Source organism: Mus pahari, chromosome 22, assembly GCF_900095145.1.
Source record: "Mus pahari chromosome 22, PAHARI_EIJ_v1.1, whole genome shotgun sequence".
In the NCBI taxonomy this organism is placed as follows: domain Eukaryota; kingdom Metazoa; phylum Chordata; class Mammalia; order Rodentia; family Muridae; genus Mus; species Mus pahari.
The window spans coordinates 13,070,056-13,085,218 of record NC_034611.1 but is presented as its reverse complement, the minus strand read 5'-3'; the positions used below and the strand labels follow the sequence as shown (position 1 = coordinate 13,085,218).

Sequence of the window (15,163 nt, the reverse complement as noted above, 5' to 3'; positions counted from 1 at the left end):
ATTGTTTGTTTGAATTACTTCACTTTTTCCATGGGTTTAGTACTCACACTTGACTGGCAATCTCCGGCCTTGACTGGTTTCAAATACACATCTTCTATATTCCCAAAACATTACAATGTGAAATATACTCCAAACAATTTTTGTAAAAGTTTCACTTTCACTTTTCTAAATTTATTTTTAATGTTTTGTGTTTATTTATTCAGCTATGTATTCTAATGCGTTATGCTAAAAATAATTGCTTTCTACTTACATTTAGGAAATATGGTCTAGTTGGTTTAAACTTTAGTTTTTAAATTCAAGGTTTTAACAACAACAACAACAATAACAACAACAACAACAATAAATCTGGAAGTACCAGCCTTGACTAAAACCTTGTGCTATGGTTTAAATCTGGAATTTCCCCAAAGGCCTATGTTGTTGATGCTTGCTTCTCAGCCTGGTGCTAATGGGAGTTGGTCAAACTTTTAATTGCTGGTGTCTCATGGTAGGTCACTGTGGATGTGTCCTTGAAGGAAATTCAATGTTCTTTTCTGTTTAATTTCCTGTCACCGTGAACTGAATTAGAGAGCTCCACCTTGGTGTTCGGCTGCGTTGTCATGGGTTCAAAGCGTCTAGGTCAAATGACCAGGACTTCAATCTTTCCTAGCGTAGGTCAAAGTAAATCTTTGTTCTTCTTACATTAATCCCAGTTATTTCCTTACCCTAAAGGGAAGCTGCCCAGCACATCTCTAGACTAGAAACACAGCTGTTCCCATACTGCCTCGGAGTACTGCAAGCCTTAGAGAATTCTCCTAGTGTTTGAGCTGATAATATTATGGATGCTTGAGAGCTTTTGGAATTTTTGAGTTTCCCCAGTCTTTTCCTACAGCTGAGCTGTAAACTGTAGAAACTGAGAATTATAATGGAAATGCTGACAAAGACTTAGTCAGGCAGCACCCAGCAGGCCTGTCCCTCTGCAATCAGAGGCTCATTGTGACTCTCCATGAGATTTTATACTAGCAAAAGTTCCACATACTGATGGAACCAGTTGCTCTCCCCAGTCTCCCTTCCTCTCCCCACTCTCCTTCTCTTCCTCTTTCCCTCTCTCCTTCTCTGACTCTTTCTTCTGCTCTCAGAAAGTTTTATGTACAAGAAGTTTTCTTTAAAAAATATCTCTTTTATGTAAGTCACAGGAAATTTTTCTTATTACACTTTATCTCTACTGAGTCATCAGGAAATGAGCTTGTAAGTACAAAAAATTGCAGTCTAACTTCAAAACTATTGAATAAACAAAAATATATCTTTATATATGGCTTTACATTTTATGATGTAGCAACCAGGATTTTGTGGGAGTTACCCTGACTATCCCACCTAATCAGAGTTAGGTCAAGAAATCATGACTGCCTAGAGTTTCATTCAAAACCAAACAATGTCCCCCCCCCCAAAAAAAAACAAACACTTGAACACATAATATAGCAAAACATTTTTGAATTTCTTCTTGGGTTAATCTCACCTGCCTTTCTTTTTACCCTTATCCAGTAAACATTTGATTGTTATTTACAATGTTATTTTCAGTATTCAGAGGCTGTTAGTACAGCCCATGGGCATTCACTCAAAACAAACAAGGATCATTAGCTGTCAGTTTGAGAGCTGGCTAAAGATGAAGTAAATGGAAAATAAAATAAAGTAAAAGTGGGATTCTAATTCCTTGAAAATACAAAGTGTTAAAACACTATTGTAATTTCAGGAGGCTAGCCTTTACCAAAGAAGTCAGCCCTGGTTTTGCACATTGCTTCAGTTGCCTCCTCTTTGTCCCAACAAAGTTGAAACAACAGACTAGTCACTTCTTCCAGGGTCCTTCTCCATCACCACGGCACACAGGCTCGGCCAGGTTGTGCACCACAGCTCTGTCTATTGCCCTGCACCTGGACACAAGGATTTGCTCACGTATTAGAAGCAAGAAAAGAAAAGGGAGGGAAGATATAAGAGTGGAAAAAATACCAAGATTTGTGCTTGATTATTGGAGATAATTAAGAGAACCTAAAAATAGCCGGGACTCTTATTTCATATTATGCTCAAAATGATTCAAATTCAGAGCTATTCGCAGCTGTGCTGGGGGCTGATAAACCACACCGAGTTGATCTGAAGCACTTGAATCAGTGATAAGCAGATGCAGCCTCTTTCTGTCCTGCTAAGTATAACTTGGGTGGTATCATGACTCAGACACTCTGGGGTATAATAAAGAGATCTATAATATCGTTACCTATCTTTTATTCTCCCAAAACATTTAAGTAGAGTAGAAAAAAAATGGCCACCAAACCTCACAAACTTTATGAGACTAAGAAAACTCACAATATCAAATTTTGCTGAGAATTTGAAATAATTTTATGCACAGGTTCCTATTGCTGCTAAGAATGGGAAATTGTCACCGTCACTGTAGAAACTGATTTGGTATTGTCTTCCAACATTCTTTGTGTACCTGATAACTCAGCAATTCAGTGTTCACTATTAGTATTCACTATTAACCGAGCAGAAATATGCAAGCAAATGCATGAAGACATAAAAACACACCAAGTGGTAATAATTATAATACCTCTGTAGTTACAAAACACTTTAATAACTATTGAATACATAAATAAATTGAATCTAATTCTTACATTTAGGGTAGTAAACTTGATTAGGCTATATATGGTTATATACAATTACAGCTCAAGAAAAAATTTTAAATGATAGAGTTCAAACATACATACTTGTACATACAAACATATGTGTATGTATATGTGTATATGTATATATGCATGTAATTATAAAAAGCTGAAAAAAACTTCTTTAGAATAATGATCCTACATATGAAAGGGGCCATAATATCAGGTGAGGTTAGAACATAGTTTCTTTGGTATTGCTCAAGTTCTTTCCATCTTGATAGTAGTTGCTTACAGTTGCATGTCTCTTTGGATAATATGCTAGAATGTATATATGTATTAGGCATATATTGCTTATATATTATAATGCTTAAAAATATTGGGCAAAACACAGAGGAGGAGAAGGGAGGAAGAAGATACAAGGGATACAGACAGAGCATCTAAGGAGCTTTTTGTTTATTTGTGGTTTTTGTTTTGCAAAAAGCAAGACTCTAAGTGATAAATGATATGGGTCGACTTTTCTCTTAATAAAGATGAACATTATTGTAATCTATATATTTATATGTTGATGAAAATGGCCCTGTATTTTGTTCTAAATGAGTGATAAAGGGAAAGAAAAAGGAAAAGGAGAGGGAGGGAGAAGAGGGAGGGAGGGAGAGAGGGAGAGAGAGAGAGAGAGAGAGAGAGAGAGAGAGACAGAGAGAGACAGAGAGAGACAGAGAGACAGAGAGAGACAGAGAGACAGAGAGATTTAATAAAATACGAACAGGAACAGACAGAGGAGCTGGAATCCAGTGAAGAGGAGGAGGCCTAGACCTAGCATGCTTGGTCCACTCAGCAGAGGTGGGAGGTAGAGAGAGTGATAGGAAACAGGAGCTTGACTTTTATTACCTATGCTTTGTCACCAGAGTGAGTCCACCTCTTGAGAGTGATGATAGTTGGTCATCGTAAGTGTGCGGTCACAGAAAGTAGGAAACAGTCACCACAGAAGCAGGAAATGAATTGCAATGGGAGATAAGGTAGGATTGCTTGATGATGCTGGCCACTTGAGATCTCTCCACGTATTCTTAAAGAGAGACATACCAAGTGTCCACTCAGCCCCTGAGAAGTTGTACCTCGTACCTCATTCCAACCTTTGTCAGGGAAAGTTTCCCTCTGAAATTTGATGGGATTGGTTATGAAGCCTCGAAGTTGGAAGCAGGCATGCAGACAGAATGAGGCCAATGGAGACTCTGTGGACTACATTTTCCCGGACTCCTGGACATGGTGTCTGTCGGGTTCTGTTAATAGATGGCCCTTGTGGGTGGGTAGAAGGTGGGTAGAGAACAGTTCTTTATTCCAGCTGCCAGCTCAAACTAGAATCGTATGATCAAGACCTTCAGAGCTCTAGTCTCTAATCTTCAGCTCTTGTCACCCTGGCTACCAGTCACCCCACAGCTTGAGAGAGCAGTTACATCTGGGCAGCAAGAATATGACAGGTGCGTGTTCGGACCGTGAGAGGTTTCTTTGTATTTAACATAAATAGATGTGCTAGCTCACTAGATCTTCCTCTTGTAACATGTAGCTGAATGCCAAGTTATCACAAGCGGCCCACTGCTCCAACCAGGCAGCTTGCCTTTCCTTTTCTTCTTAAGGCATAAGATGCAACTAGTTGGAGCATCTGTGCCTCCCTTTTGTTTTCTCTATGTCACTTGCTTTTCTGTGGCTATTCATGTATGTTGCCCTTGTGATTATACCCAACACTCTACCATGTCAGAGCCCACATGCTAACATATTCGGAGATTACAAATAAAACCAATTGTAATCTGAAAAAGCAGACTTGCTATATTTCTCTTTTTTTCACATATGCCCTGTTCTTGCACTGCCTGGCTTGCTTCATGGAAGTCCCAGCTCTGCTGAAGCCTGATCCTCTTGATCATCCAGATCTTGCCTATGTATGCCTTTTTTTTTTTTTTTTTTTAATTGATCTGAGAACCATCTTGGCCCCATCCCTGAAGCAGGCACATCTGCCTCTAGGCATTCATCTCTTGTTTCATGAGCAACTGTTTCTCATCTTTTCTTCCTTCTGGCACCTGTATATATGATTGCCTGATTTGATGTCTTCATTTTGAAATACCTGACATATTCTTCTTTTCCAGAAGGGACGGTCCTCCAATTAACACATCACCGCAAAAGGAAAAGCCCAGCACCAAGCTATCTTAGGTACCACAGTGAGAGCTAGAGTGTCTGTCCGGGAGCTGACCGCAGCCCTGCAGACTCCTCTTAAGTGCTGGGCAGGGAAAGGCAGGCAGGACACTGCATACTGATGTGGGGTAGAGTCAGGGCCCAGTGTTTTCCGTATACTGCATGTTAGGGGAGACAGACCCTCCTTCCAGGGGTCTGAAATAAGGAAATCCCTACTCTACCTTGGTCCTACTCAACCTTCCCAAAGCTGTCAAAATTCTGTTTGCTCACTCATCCTTTATCTCTCAGTTTATTGTTTTTAATTAAGCTCATTTAACCAAGCTACACAACATGAGCTTAAGTTTAAAACACAAAGAACATTAAAATAAACAGTTTCAAGAGCCAAAGTTGCCTCTGATTGAGAGGAGAACTAAGGAGAACTCTGCTGGTGGACTAGAAGTGACACGTTTAGCCCTTAGAGTGCTACCAGTGTGAGGTGGGACATTACAGGCAGAGAAACCCATTGTGAATTATTTTCTCAGTTACAATTACTGAACTGCAGTTCTATGGAGATTTTGGACCTGTGGTTGACTATGGTACATAAAGGAGATTTGATCAAACATATATATCAAATGATTCCCTTTAACTTGGCATCTAGAATCTGTTAGAAACTGTTAGAGAGTGCACTAAAAGCCCTTCAAACATAAACACAATGAGGCTAATGGAGACTCTGTGGACTACATTTATGACAAGGTGAGCAAACTATTGGCAGTTAATGGGTGATGAAGAGGAAGACATTTGCTTCAGGGTTTTAACTATTAGTACATCTCCCTGTAAGTAATCCTTCACCCACATTCATGAAAGCAACCTGACCTCAACTCAGTGGGTGAAAGAAAAAAGAAAGAAAGAAAGAAAGAAAGAAAGAAAGAAAGAAAGAAAGAAAGAAAGAAAGAAAGAGAGAGAGATGGGGGAGGGAGGGAGGAAGGAAGGAAGGAAGGAAGGAAAGAAGGAAGGAAGAAGGAAAACAAGGGAGATATGTAGAGACAGACAGACAGAAATACATAGAGAAGACTGCTTAAGAAGAGGAAAGGGATCAGTGACAGTGGAAGAGAAGATAGTTGGATATATATATGAAAATGTCATTGCAAAATGTACTATTAATGCATGCTAACAAAACAAGTTTCACACACACACACACACACACACACACACACACAAACACACAAACACATATACACACACACTTTGAGCTCTCTTCCTAATCTTGCATCCAGAAAACATAACCATGCATTCCAGAATACACATACACACATACACACACACACACACACACACACACACACACACACACACACACACACATTATGTGTTTCTAAGTATTCTTTGTTATGTAGTTCACAATGCTACATTATAAAATTTTATCACAACATGAAGTTCTTGGGCAGATTTGGCATAGTGCTTCACACACCATTACACACATAATAGACATTCAATAAATGTGTTAATGAACTAACTAAAATAGAAACTGCAAGGCAGATAGGTCTAAAGGGAGTTGGGAGACAGTCTGTGCCCAGCCTGGCGCTCTGTCCTGTGCTTTATTTCTTCTGCAAAAATACAGACATGAAACCTGGCATCTTCAGAAGACAGTGAGGAGTGTTGGGAGGCAGGATTGGTGAAGCAGAGGGGTTCTCCTCTGAGGTGGTCATAGGAAGGTGGCTAGCTCTGTCTCCATCAGCTTTAATAGAGTGTAGAGCAACTCAAAAGCCTGAGATTTAGGCCTTGAGGCTCTTCAGCTCTGACAAAGGAGGTGGCTTGCACATTGTAGGGTTTTCTTAGCTAGTTACTGGCAATAGTATTTTTCTAGATGTTTGAGGAAAGCCCTTAGCTGCTGAATCCCCAGTAGTCTCACATGATCAGAGACAGAAGTACAAATATTCTTTGAAAGAACTTTCTAGTTCTAGGGCTTCCATGTTGATATAGGGTACAGGGGTGACCTCAAATTTGCTATTATAAGGATGTCTTCAAACTTCTGATTCTCCTTCTTCTACCTCCCAAGAAAGTAAGCCTGGTTCTTTTCATTGTCAGGGATGGAATCCAAGGTTTCTAAGTACTCTATTGACTAAGGCACACCACAGCCCCTCCTCTTGTCTTGTTACAAAGTACCCAGGAGAAACTGTAGGTGAAAAAGGATGCACACAATTCCAAATGCATACAAGGACATTTGGAATATGAACAACTTTGCATAAAAGTTGGTATTAGTTACTGGGCTTTGTTTAGCAAAGCTTCCCTGTGTCATGTGGATTGGAGGAGACATTACTTGTCCATGTATTGGCCTCATCACAAAGTATCAGGCTATAAAAAGAGTAAGATTTCTTTTGGCTCCCAATCTTGGAAGGTTTGGTCCATGGTTACTGGTTGAGGTGGTTTGGGTGTGCTGAGGAAATTCCTGGAGGCAGTAACACATGGTGGAAGATGCTTGTCATATCATCTCGGGACAGAGTGAAAGGAAGGGTTAGAGGCTCAATACTCCTTTCAAAGGCATACTCTACCTGTCTAAGCTGCTTCTGCTAAGTCTTTTTCAAAGATTCTGCCACCTTTCAACAGCATCATAGGCCCGTAGAATACACTTTATATCCAAAACACAGAAGTCAGTAACTCATTTGCACATAACAGCTAAATCCACTTAGAAGATAGAATGTGATCTTTCCGACCATGGCAAGCAAAGTGGGAAATTAAAAATGAACAATTAAAACCATCTGGGAAGCATGGGAATATCTGGGTTGGTAGACTGGCACTGACCCAACCTAGTAAATCCTGGTTTCATTTTCTTAACCTTTACAGTTCCTAAGAGGAACATGGCTTTTGAATAAGGCTTCAGTATGCAACCAGGTGTACTTGGCTATCAAAACCAAGTGCTGCACTGTATTCATGATTGTGTCATAGGAATAGTTATAGTGAACATTACATAGTATGCTATGGTCCCACACAGCAGTCCTAGAGCTGCTTTATGGAGCGCATCTTTGGAAACAGGGATCCTGACACCGAGCAAAGCTCTTCTGGTGAGGAAGGTCTATAGACAACAGTCAGTTAGGAGTCAATGTGTTCTCTGCTGTTCTGCCAGATTAGTTCTAAACAAACTAAATTGAGTTCATGGTCCCTTTGTGTACTCAAAAGATTGGATCTGGGACTTGCTACATAAGTCAAATTGTAGTTTTCCATCTAAAGTAAAATGGACTATATGTCTTTTTATGTATGTCAAATCATCTGTGTATTGCTTATAATACCTCATACAATGTACATGCTCTACAAATTATTATACTTGGAACATAATGACAAATAAAAAACAGTAGACAATCCCTCACCAAATATATTTAATATACCTTTTTCTTGGATATTTTGTTAATTGAATCAACAGATGTGAAGCTATGTGAATGAGGGCTCCCTACAATTACTAAGTTATCACCACAAAACTAAAAATGACACATCAGAGACCCTCTACTCAGCCTGGCCTATTACTGACTCCTGGATAGGCCATGTGGGCACATGCTTGATCACTAACCTTTGACATTTGCTTTCACTATTAAGATGAAACCAAAATTCCTGAGTTCTTGGTCACATGTCCCAAGTCCTAATTTCCCTCAGATCTTTAGGAATTCCAACTCATTGTCTCTTGGTATGTCAGAATGAATATTTAAATCCTGGTTGTTCTTGGAGACCCTGCTGTTTTCATTGTTATCAGTCTTCCCTTTAGTCAAGTTCAGGCATCTCCAGCCCAAGGCTCTTTTCTTCTTCAAACCTGACAGGGACTAAACCACCAACTAACCACCAACCAAAGAGTACTCATGGAGGGACCCATGGCTCCAGATGCATATGTAGCAGAGGATGGCCTTGTGGGACATCAATGAGAGGAGAGGCCCTTGTTCCCTTGAAGGGTTGATGCCCCAGTATAGGGGAATGCCAGAACAGAAAAGCTGGAGTGGGTGGGTTAGTGAGCAGAAGGAGGTGGGGAGGGTACACAGGGTTTTTGGAGGAGAAAAGAAGAAAGGGGATAACATTGGAAATGTAAATAAAGAAAATATCTTTAAAAAAATCAAACAAACAAACAAACAAAAATCTTGTATATGATCCAAAAAACCCAAAAACCAAAACACAAAAAAAAACCAACAAAAAACAAAATGTCTTGTGCTTTCTTTTCAATACAGAACCATCAATTTGCATCTAAAATTTGAATTATACTTATTCTCTCTACTTTCACATGCTGTTATTTTCTTGTTTTAAAACATCAGACCCCACCTAAGAGCCATTCACTCAGAACTTTTATTTTAGCAACTGTGTTGATGAGATAGATGATAGGCACATTACAGTCCAGGAAGCTCTGCATTCTATGTAAATTGTCTCTGCTAAGTGCTTTACATTCACCATCTCACTTAATTTCCACAGTCCTGTGAATTAGGTACCACTTTTATCCTTCAGTACACGCAGGCAAATAGAGGTTTAGCCGTGATGGTGATGAGAGAGCTGCCTAAGGATTTTGGCTGAAGTTCAGGATACTGTGAGGAAATACAGCCTGGGCCACAGAAACTGGAATGGGCAGCAGCCCCAGCTGAGTAAACTGTGCTGTGTTCTAGAATACAAGCATCAATATACCAGGCTAAGGTATAGGGCAAGTTAATTAATGTCGGAAGAGACACTAATGCCTGTTCATAGGCTCTGAGGAGAGAAGAAAATCAAGACCTTCTCAGTGCAGAGAGGAAGAGAAGGCAATGACTTCTGAAGAAAACCCGAGTGACACGATGACCTTGAAGCTTGCTCAAGAATTAAGGTTGCAAGAAGCACCCACAGAAGTGTGGAGTATGTTTGTAGTTCCAGTAGTCTCTATGGATCTCTGTGATAACCACAGGGAGAATGGAAAAGGAGGAGAAGGGTGGATGAGAAGTATGAGGCTGGTTATTAGGGTGGATGTCAGGGTGGAACTGGTTTGCCAAGCGAAGTGAGAGCATACACTCTATCTCTGGTTGTCAGTCCCTGTTCTGTTGCTACTGGCCTGAGTTCTGTCCCACTCTTCCTGGGATATGAGACTGATACGGGGATGCTCTGGCAACAGGAAGGCCAGGATGCACTGACCACCTTGTCCTTTATAGCTGGACTCCTTGCGTGTTTCTTACACAAAACAGAGCAGAGCCCAGGATGTTCCACCCCAGAGAGGAGCAGCTAGGTAGCACATGTAAACAGAATTCAGTGTGGATGGAAAACACTGGTTGTTAAGGAATTCGATGCAGCTCTGTCCTCATTCATAGTCTCAGAAGAGCAGTCAGGCTGTCTTCCTAGACCAGGAGGAACTGAAGGACAATTATATCTACCAGCTCTCCCCTAAGCCTGTCAGCGTCCAATACAATGAAGCATCCCTGACTCAATGACCCAATAAGTGAGGAGAGAGAGAGAAAAAAAAAAGAATTTCACAGTTAACAGAATTTTAGGCATAACCCACTTCCACAAGGAGAACTTCTTTTCTAAACTTTGTTTTTAAAATGTCATTCTTCTTGTTTGATTTTGTGTGTGTGTGTGTGTGTGTGTGTGTGTGTGTGTGTCTAAGCATGTCCTTCAGAGGGTAGTTGGTTGAAATTGAGACAGAAAAGCAATTTCACTTTTATGCTATAATAGTAATCTTAATCATAGTCACATGAAATGGCTCCGAGACTTAGGGTGAGTCTCAGCCTGCTAAATAACAATGTCGTGAGATTTTAATTGAGGGCTATTTGAAAATACCTCACGGGGTTTCCTCAAGTTATCTGCACTTTCAGAGGACCCTGATTTTACATTCAAAGCCCAAGAATTTCATCACTAAAGATGCATGAATACATGTCAAACTAAGCTCTTTTATTGAATTTACTTTATTCTTTCCTCCAGAGGAAAAAATGCTCTGTTCTTATAACCCACATCAATTTCATTCATCAGCTGACTCCTCGTAAGTGATCATCTGTGAGCAGAAGTGCCTCTAGATAATAGATTTCTTTTATAGCATGGAGCCTGTGAGTAGTGCCCAAGCTGGTCTTTGGCCACTGAAGCAGTGTGGTAGACACTCATTTGCTTTGCGAATTTGCACTCCTTTGACTTGTAACAAACAATATCCTAGCCTCCTCTTGCTGAAAATCAGCAATTATAAAATCAACCTCATGGGTTTTCTTGCAATTCAATGACTTGCCTGATTCTACTGATAATTTTTGGTCACTGTGCCCATTGATCACCTAGAAATATGGCACAGGTCCTGGTGTTCTTGCAGTATACTGAAACTTGATAGGAAGCTTTCTTTGGCCAATGCTGAGGTCCAACATCTCAGCCCAGAGTATGTCTGACATAAATGTAGACGTCTTGGTAGATACAGGGGAAAGGAACTGTGTCAATGAAGAGGTTCAATTCAAAGAAAACCAAATTTTGTTTAGGATAAATAAGCTGAGAAAGACTAAACATTGGGTAATTTATACTTGTAACTCTAGTACTTTAGAAAATCATTGGTTGAAGATTCTTTGGGCTTATAGCATGAGACCCTGACTTCAGAACACAAAAACCAAACCAATCAGTGTACTAAGGATTTCCTTTCCCTTCATGTGTGCATGTGGGTGAGCATATGTGTTGTATGTGGTGTGTGTGTGTGTGTGTGTGTGTGTGTGTGTGTGTGTTTCTATATAATGTTCTCAAGAAAAAAAAAAAGGTGGTGTTTTCTTGGCCTCTCTTGCCTTTCCTCTTCTACCCTGGGTTGCACAATAGGGTGCAACCCTTGATCATTGATCTTCTTCTGAGTGTTCCTGATTGTTGTTTTTGATCACACCTGAATCTCAGCCCTCGGGAGGCAAGAGCAAGAAAACTACTTGTTTAACTCTACTAAAGTGATACTGGGTTGCTCTGAAGATACACACTACATTTTTGGAGGGTATTTTAGTTTGGATTGGCTTTGATTTCATTTACATCTTTACTCACAGAATAGTAAGCATTTCCCTGGCGTTATCTCCTTTAGACATTCATTTAGAAAAGGAGATGTTAGAGCTCTTGGAGACTTGAAGATTGTCTAAGGTTTAGTTGATTTGTATTTGTTTTATATTCTACTGAGATAAGACTCATGCAGCCCAGTCTCCCTCAAACTCACCATGTACCTGAAGCTGGCTTTGAACTCCTAAAGCCCTTAACTATACCCAAACTACTGGAATTAAGTAACAATACCCAGTTCAAGATTGTCTAAACCACCAGGTAGCTTGTGCAGTGTTTTACTGTAGAGAGCTCTGCATGCTGGGTCACTGCTTATACCCCTCATGTTTTACTGACCAGCCACCCACAGATAGTTTATATGGCATCTCTTTTATTTGTGTCTTTCTCTGCTGTTTCTATATGGAGGACCAACTTCTCTTTCTTCCAGTTTGCTTTCTGACGCTTGAGAATCATACCCTATGGATGTTTTTCTTATTCTTTTATTTAATTGATTTTAATAGAATATATTGATCATATTCATTCCCCTCCCTCATTTCTCTTGGATCTTTCCCACATTCCTACCCACCTAAATCTATTCTCTACCCTCCCCCCCCCCCGCTTTCAAAAAATAACAAGAAGAATGAAAATCAAAACCAACAAAAACAGAAAAAAAATTAGCATGGAGAAGAGAAATTGGATACAAGATTCCACTCCTTACCAAGAAGCTATTTTCAATTGATAGCACCTGGAAAGTGACAACCTATATTCTCCAGTGGAGTGGCACTGGGGGCATCCATTGCACCCATGTATCCAGGGCAGACCTCAGGCTCCAAGAGAAAATGGCCAACAGAAAATGGATGTCATGGTTTTAGTGTGCTTCTGTAAAGCTTCCAGAAACAATGCTTTCTAGTGTAACATCAGGGTTGGACCAGGCAACCTTTTACTAATGGGCCACTTGATACTAGAGCTCTGTGGGCTGAGTGGATATCTCTGAAGCAGTCACATTCTTTAGGGACATGCAACTAGTTCAACCTTGCCTGAACAGAACTTGACTGTAGAAAAGGGACAAAATTTAACTTGGGCTGTCCTTAGTAGCATATGCCATGCTTCTGTAGCAGACAGACATGGAACCTCTTAGCTTTTGGAAGTTTCCTAAGCTTGCATATTGATCCTCTATCAACCATGCAACTGAGCATATGACAAGGACATTATTCAAATACACTGCCTGTCTAGAGCTCACCTGTCTGGTGACCTTACTATGATACTAGTTCATGTATTTTCTTTTTTTGTGACTGTAAAAGTTCCTATGAAGCCGGGCATGATGTCAGATGTCTGTAATTCCACACCTGGACTGTGGTGGAGGCAGAAAGATAAAGAATTCAAGTCCAGCCTTTGACTGCTACACTGCAAATTTGAAGGCAGTCTGCTACATTTGTTTCTGTATTAGAGAAAATGAAAATCAATTAACAACTATACGTAAATAATAATAAAAAAAAATAGTGAACTTTCCCATGGTATGCCATGCACTTATAACGAACTCTCTGCTTCCGACTTACAATTATTTACAGTTGGCTCAGAATAAACTGAAAAAGCAGAGTTGGTGTTTTCATCTCCACAGCACCTTCTGAGTCTCTTTTCATGTCATATTTATCCTGGCCTCTATCTCTAAGTGAAAGCACCCCGCCCAGTTTAACACTATCACTCCATAACAGCTACAGAGACACTGGGAATTCTAAATGCCGTTCACATCAAGTCTCTATCTGGAGAAAGACAGAGCATGGTAAGGTTATGTATAACTCAGAAGAGCTCAAACAGCTCTACAGAGATGGAAATAGCACTCACGTTGTGCTGTGCTGTTCATGAGGCACTATCTATATGATAACACGATTGACAAATATGTCAGGACATGCACTAATTAGATATGTCCCTTACCCATCATAGTTATACTGACATATTCACCCATCTATCAACAGTAGCCATTTATTCTCTTCAGGCCTTGTTCTAGGATAGATCTGAGCACCAATGCCTAAAGAAATATCCATGCGGCTTATTATAAATCCAATAGTCTCCCTGACCACATGACCAAGCAAAACCACAAAATGCTAACCAGATAATTATATTCCTACTATGAAGTCTATAGTATAAAACTGTACATATTGTTACACCTTTTCCCTGCTAAAGTGACAGCTGGAGCACAAAGGGATGGTCTTTCTATTAGTTAACCACGACAGGCAATGGTGGAGAAAATATCATGCATAATTTGCAAATCATGTCCAAACCAGCAGCCATACAAAAGGCTTAAGATGCTGAAGAAGGAAACCAGGCATCTTTGGCATGTGACATAAATAGCCAATCTCTCTCCCAATTCAGAAACCAAATGGCAAACCCTTACCTTGGAGGGCCTGTAAGCTGTGAGTCTGTACAATAATGCAGAGCTGCAGGACCAATTGAGGAGCACTTTCCAGAAAGGTGGCTAGCAGATGCAGCATGCTCACATCTGCATACTCATACACCATCTTCCAGTAAAACCGCCACCTGCCGCTCTCCCCACTCTGCCGGCTCCGGATACCTAAGTATATTGTGTGCAAATACCTGAAAGAAGACATAGACACAAGGTAGAGATGAGTGACAACTTGAACTCAAACTCCAAAGCCATTTTCCTTTTGTACACGTAAGCATGCACACAGAGCAAGGAACTTGGTCACTTTTAAAGCTCAAAGGGAAGTGCCTTTACAAGCACCCACAGTCTTACTAGCTCAGTTTGGGAGATCACAGGCTCCATAAGAGCCCTTTTCAGGAACCCCATTGAATTGCAACGTGAGGACATATGAGATGGAACTTTGTAAACACGGGTATGGAAAGGATTTTCTCTTTAAAATTCACCTCCATCTTTTCTTGTCAGACCTGGGTGTGCCCAACTGTGGACACAAGATGACTTTCTCCTAGCACACAGGACGAGTCTTGGGTTCTAACAGTTATGTGCTTATAAACTCCCTAGTGTATTTGGAAAACTTTTGCGTTATATAAAATGTTCAAACATATATAACAAAAAATAATTAGGCTACTGAACCCACTATGCCTCTCATAGAGATAGGCTAAGCATTGATATGTTGCCGGTACTTTTCAAATGTATACTTATTTGTGATATGTGTTCATGTGTATCCATGTGTAAATGTGTGTGTTGCCTGTGAGAATGAAGGCGTATGTTCACACATAGCCAAGAGGTCTGCCATTCTCAACTTTACTTTTTAATAACCAGAAGCTTGCCACTTAAGCAAGGATTCAGTGAATAATGTCAGGATTTTCTATCTCTGCATCGTCTTGGATTACAGGTGTATGCCACCATGTTCTGTTTTTCTTTTTCTTTTTTCCTTCTTTCTTTCTTTCTTTTTTTTACATGAGTACTAGGGATTCAGACT

At 40.2% G+C, this 15,163-nt stretch overlaps 1 protein-coding gene across 1 annotated transcript in view; it reads right to left on the bottom strand.

Moving 5' to 3' along the window:
- Positions 1-15,163, bottom strand: part of Xkr4 (XK related 4) — a 352,079-nt gene that overhangs the window by 115,046 nt on the left and 221,870 nt on the right. Inside the window, exon 2 of the mRNA XM_021222216.1 lies at positions 14,137-14,336. Within this exon, the coding sequence (XP_021077875.1) occupies positions 14,137-14,336 (200 nt within the window). The remainder of the gene's footprint in view (positions 1-14,136; positions 14,337-15,163) is intronic.